This window comes from Ictalurus punctatus, chromosome 28 (assembly GCF_001660625.3).
Source record: "Ictalurus punctatus breed USDA103 chromosome 28, Coco_2.0, whole genome shotgun sequence".
Lineage (NCBI taxonomy): Eukaryota > Metazoa > Chordata > Actinopteri > Siluriformes > Ictaluridae > Ictalurus > Ictalurus punctatus.
In genome coordinates, this window is record NC_030443.2 from 6,980,755 (window position 1) to 6,986,754 (window position 6,000).

General features: G+C 36.7%; 1 protein-coding gene across 1 annotated transcript in view; it reads left to right on the forward strand.

The window, feature by feature from the left end:
* gfm2 (GTP dependent ribosome recycling factor mitochondrial 2) overlaps window positions 1-6,000 on the forward strand; it is a 34,092-nt gene that overhangs the window by 22,140 nt on the left and 5,952 nt on the right. Inside the window, exons 15-17 of the mRNA XM_017460416.3 lie at window positions 2,696-2,772; window positions 2,975-3,113; window positions 5,122-5,307. Coding sequence (XP_017315905.1) covers window positions 2,696-2,772; window positions 2,975-3,113; window positions 5,122-5,307 — 402 coding nt within the window. The remainder of the gene's footprint in view (window positions 1-2,695; window positions 2,773-2,974; window positions 3,114-5,121; window positions 5,308-6,000) is intronic.

Consider the following 6,000-nt stretch of genomic DNA (forward strand, 5'->3'; position numbering starts at 1 on the left):
GTGTGAATTGTACCACAATGTGATGGCATGTTCAGAGCTGTGCCAATGGTGTTTTCTCATGCGCTAACAACAGGTCAGATGTCTTACTCTCTTAGAGCAGCTTTAAGTATTTGTATCTGATTAATACATGTGTCTATAGAAAGAACAGTTTGTACACAAAAAGAAAAGTTATTGGATTGCTGACTTTAATTCTTGGATTACTGAATAATCTTTGCTGATAAAAGATCTTTTACTTCTACTCATAATACAGAAGTGCATATCACCTACATGACCTTCAGGTCACATGATCAGATATCAATTTCTTGGAAGGTTCTGAGAAGGACAAACACATGAGTAACATTCATATAATGTACAATGCAATAGCAACTAATTAATACAATATGAGCAAACAGGCATCTTTACTGAGATTAAACTGCCACACATGATCTGTGATTTAAAGGTGAGGACTTCAGCCTCCCAAATTTACATAATACATTTTTTCCCCACTATGATCTCTACATAATGTGTTCTACATTTAGTCTTGGGAAACTTGTTCATTAACTTTGGTGGAACAGTATAGTTATGGGTGTTATTATGCATTGTCATCTAGCCCTATATATATGTGTGTGTGTGTGTGTGTGTGTGTGTGTGTGTGTGTGTGTGTGTGTGTGTGTGTGTGTGTATATATATATATATATATATATAATATATATTTTTTCATTATCAGTGCCACTTCTTTAATAGGCCTGTCATAAAATGTTATGAATGTTGGAACTTAGAAGATAAGGCCATCACCTGCCTGAAGCTAAGGACATAGTTAAAAATAAATAGATAAAATAAAGTAAAAAATTATGTACACAAAAAACAGGCTCCTTTATTTTCGATTTAAAAATGTAGTCTAAAATTTCATTGCAAAAAAAAAAAAGATTGCAGGAAACCAAGTATAAGAAATAGTTTGGTTCTGTTGGCACATAATTTAACCAATGTTAAGCATTTATTTCTAGAAAGAATCCAAATTATCTGCCAGTAGAATATGAATAATTTAAAGCTTGAAATTAGTAAAAAATAAATAATTAAATAATAATAACAAAATGTCTACAAACCGGTTTAATAATCTTATATTTGGTTCAGAGTAATTTTATAATAGGAAATAATAGATACATTTTTACTTTATTCAAGATTTTCTACTTATTTCTTATAAATCTGTGTTCTGCTGATTCGGTTGATGATGACTAAGTAAGGAATAAAAACACTGGGGGCATGCTGTTACAAGAAAATAATAAACAGTGTTAGATCCTTTTATCAGTTGTGTTGTAACAGCTCTAAACAGTCATTCTCTTACAGGTCTGTTTTTTTTTCTGTATTTTGAAGAAAGACAAAAAAAATGTAGCTTGTCATAATACATTTTTTCCTAGAAAGCACAAAGCCTTCCATCTTGAAGACTTTCCAATGGTAAAGGTACTGCTTTACCTCTGCTTACGCTTTTTACAAAGCATCTACATACCTTGGAGACTCCTTCTGAAAATGCCGGATAAATGTCTCCTGGCAGAAAACTGTACCATATCAACAATTACACACTTTACAATTTAAAAAAAAATCCTTTTCAGTGGAGCATCTGGCATACATGTCATAAAATTGGTCCAAGGAAGGACAACCAGTGAACCAGCGACAGGGTCATGGGTGCCCAAGGCTCATTGATGCACGTTGGGAATGAAAGCTAGCCTGTCTGGTCTGATTCCATAGAAGAGCAATTGTAGCATAAATTGCTGAAAAAGTTAATGCTGGCTATGACAGAAAGGTGTCTGAACACACAGTGCACCGCGGCTTGCTGCATATGGGGCTGTGTTGCTGTAGACTGGTCAGACTGCCCATGCTGACCGCTGTCCACCACCGAAAGCACCTACAGTGGTAAGCATAAGGACTGGACGTAAGCATCAGAACTGGACCATGGAACAATGGAAGAAGGTGGTCCGGTCTGATGAATCACGTTTTCTTTTACATCATGTGGATAGCCAGGTCCGTGTGTGTCACTTTCCTGGAGAAGAGATGGCATCAGGAAGCACTATGGGAAGAAGGCGAGCTGGTGGAGGAAGTGTGATGCTCTGGGCAATGTTCTGCTGGGAAACCTGGGGTCCTGGTATTCATGTGAATGTTACTTTGGTATTGCTGCAGATAAAGTACACCATTTCATGGCAACAGTATTCCATAATGGCATTGGACTCTTTCAGCAGGATAATGCGCCCTGCCACATTGACATGTTCCTCAAACCATTCCTGAACAATTTTTGCAAAGTATTAAAGGTGTTTGCTTGGCCTCCAAATTCCCCAGATCTCACTCCGATCGAGCATGAGTGGGATGTGCTGGACAAACAAGTCTGATCCATAGAGGCCCCACCTCACAACTTTCAGGACTTAAAGGATCTGCTGCTAACGCCTTGGTGCCAGATACCATAGCACACCTTCAGAGGTCTTGTGGAGTCCATGCCTCGACGGGTCAGAGCTGTTTTGACAGCACAAGAGACCTACCCAATATTAGGCAGGTGGTTTTAATGTTCTGGCTGATCGGTGTATTAGAAAAAGCAGATTATAATCCTTGTAGCTGGCACTACTGTCAGGGCTGCTGTTATAAACACTAAATTAATGAACACCTTCTGACTATTCAGACTCAAGCATTTAACAATGATGTGGTGTCATAATATCATTATTTTCCACTGCAGATCTTGAGCATGCTCTGAAATGCCTCCAGAGGGAAGACCCCAGTCTGAAAGTCAGGACAGACCCCGACTCTGGACAGGTACAAAATCTTTTGCCTCCACAATTTTTGAAGGTTCATTATTTAATGCTAAACAGTGCAATCATACTAAAAGTGAAACTTATGAGAAAAATACGACAATGTTAAATCTACTAACTAGCTCGAATGTCTAGTCACATTGATATTTTTATATCGTTAAACGTCTATTAATATTCTTACTTGGTCTTATACATCACCTCAATAGACAGTTCTGTGTGGTATGGGAGAGCTTCACATCGAGATTCTGCATGATCGTATTAGGAGAGAGTACAACCTTGAAACGCACTTGGGGCCTCTACAGGTTGCCTACAGAGAGACCATCATCCAGTCAGTAACCACAGCAGGTAAGACTTCTGAACAGTAAGTCTAGCACAGACGTTCAGGACTGCTTGCTTCATTTTCCTGCTTTAACACACCTATCTCAAATCCTTAGCTTTATGAATGATTAATCTAACATAAATATGAGAATTGAAAAGGTAGATAACACTACAGTGCAATCTAAGAAATACCAGCTTGAGTATAATGTAACAGTAAGTCTATAGATTAAGTCTGGATGCTAACCAAGTGAAGTATTTCAGCAGACTGATCAGAGTATGAAAATTACTGTAGCAGAAGCAATCAGTGAAGCTTATGAAGAAGACTGGATGTAGCTTATCTAATCACACTCATTAATGGAAATTATTTAACCAAAAGCAAGTCATTGCACCACAGCGAGCTACAGAGTTGTTCTTTTTTTCTGATTTCATTTTGAGTGTTATAGATGGGTTGTATAAGCTTAAGGCTGTTGTATTATGAAATGTTTTGAAATACCAAGTGTTTCGCTAAAGTTTTCAACCTCTTTGTGTTTCTCAGTCTTGTGTATGGTGTGCGTGTGTGCACAGAAGTCAGTTAAGCAATTGTCCTGGGTTCTGCTTGTTCAGTCTTTATGAAGGCTGATGTAAGTGCATTTACCAGTCCCTCCAGGATATTGCATTCACAGAAATGAACGAGTACAGCTAAAAGGTCTAAATTACCAACAAACATTACTGTGACAAACCATGGAAAACAGTTTCATTCTATTGCAATTTCACCAATTCAAGTAGTTTTCCTCAAAACACAGCAACAAAAAATTGCATCGCAAATAAAAAAAAAAAGCCGCAGCAAAATCAAGCATTTTTTGCCGCAACAATCACAAACTCCTGCTAAATCCTGTATGGACTAATTCACTTATTGGAGTGATACTTCTGTTTGGAACCTTTAAGAGGTTTAGCGACAATTTAGTATAATGATCATGTTTAGATGATGTGTACTTATTAGAACGTTGAGGTTTACAGTATAAAGCTCAATTTAACTCAAGTGTGAGTAAATATTACTTACAAGAGAAGAAAACTTCTAGTTAAATTTGCTTACATTTTCCAAGTTTTTCTGTCTGGAATTTGTTAGCACACTTTACTTGTAGATTTCATGCCAGCATAACAAAAACTGCCACACACACACACTCTCTCTCTCACTGCTCTGTTTCAATTTCTATGAAATTAGTCAAAGGTGGTAATGTGAAGCACCAATGTAAAACAAAACATAACCACTTCAGATCTTATTTATAGCCATAAACCCATCGCTAATGGTTTTGTAAGCAGGAAATGTTACACTACTGGACCCTCGTTCATTTAGGTTAGTTGAATACCTCTGGTATAAGTGTAGATTTTGAAAAGCACATGAGCAGAAGACTCCACCAGCAACACAAACTAAACTACAGCATTGATAAGTGTCACAGCAGATGCCTCAGTGACCCGATTAGAGCTCTGACCTTAATGAAGTTGAAAGTCATTAAACCATAGAACAAGGTTTGGAAGCAAGCAGAAAGTAAGGGTGTTACCCTTATATTTTAAAATCTTTTGAATGTATGTCACATATGCTTTTCTGAGTGTATTTTTAAAAAATTAAAAAATGAATCTTTATATTGGTAAAAAAAAAAAAAATTCAATTTTTCTATGTTAAATAGTGTATTTATTATAGAAAAATATAAATACACGATTACTGCAATTCATAGTTCTTGGGGTTTTTTTTGTATTAAAATACCCCAAAAACTACAGGATGCAATGTTAACTCTAAGAATAAAGGTGGTTCCTTGTTTATGATTTAATGGCAGCATAGTTTCAGTTTACACAAAGTGTATAACCCTGGTGTGTCAGTAACACTGATAAGAGATTTCAACCTACATAGAACACTTGACTGAATAACATGCAGCAGTTTCAGCCACAATTATGGCTCTTATGTACTAGATATTACAAATGCTGTATAAGTGTTTTCAGTGAAAATCGATGAAATGCTTAGAAAGCTTACAGCTTTCCTGTATCTTCTTGTATGTTTCAGACACTCTGGATCGCACACTGGGTGAAAAGAGGCATGTTGTGACTGTAGAGCTGACGGTGAGTCCATGGGAAGCATCTGCTCCAGGCATGTCGTCTTGTCACATGACTTATGAGGAGGAAATAGGCCAAATTTCTGCTGACATTAAAGAGGCAGTGGAAAGTGGAATTCAGAGTGCTTATCTCCAGGGTAAATATAATATGTATCCACCTGTTTTCATGGCATTTTTTTTGTAACCATTTTTTAGATGATAAAATTAAGAACCAAATGCATCTTGAGAAAGCTTAATGGAGCTAAAATTCTGAATAGTAGTACTGGGTTTACACTTACTCTCTCTCCCCTGTCAATCACAGTGACACTATAGCCAATTGTGAGCTCTTCCACATGGATATGTGAGCTCATGTATGTGGAAGAGTGTAGACAGCTCTTTGGTTGACTTCATGTGTCTTGAAAGAAGCATGTCACTCTCCCGAGTGGGTAACTTTTTCATATGATAGTGGAGCGCTGGTTCGTGGTAGGGAATTGGCTGGTGACCAAATTTGGTGGAAATCAGGGAAAAATAAATTTAAAAAATGTGTATCCTTGTTTTTTGAAAATAAAGAAATAAAAATTTCTCCCCATTATATTGCTCAATCTTTCCTCTCTTTTTTTGCATTCCAGTCAAAACATGAACTCATTAGGGCTATATTTCATGTCCACTGATTATATTATTCACAAAATATTTTGAAAAAAATATATTCTTTCTAGCGTCTGAGACAAACATGCGATTATATGTTTGGCTGACACTGTTACTGCTCTTTAGAATACTAAATAACTAGCTGTAGCTGATGCAATTTTGTAATCTTTTGGAAGTTGGTTATTGGTAATCTTTTCACTTTGGAA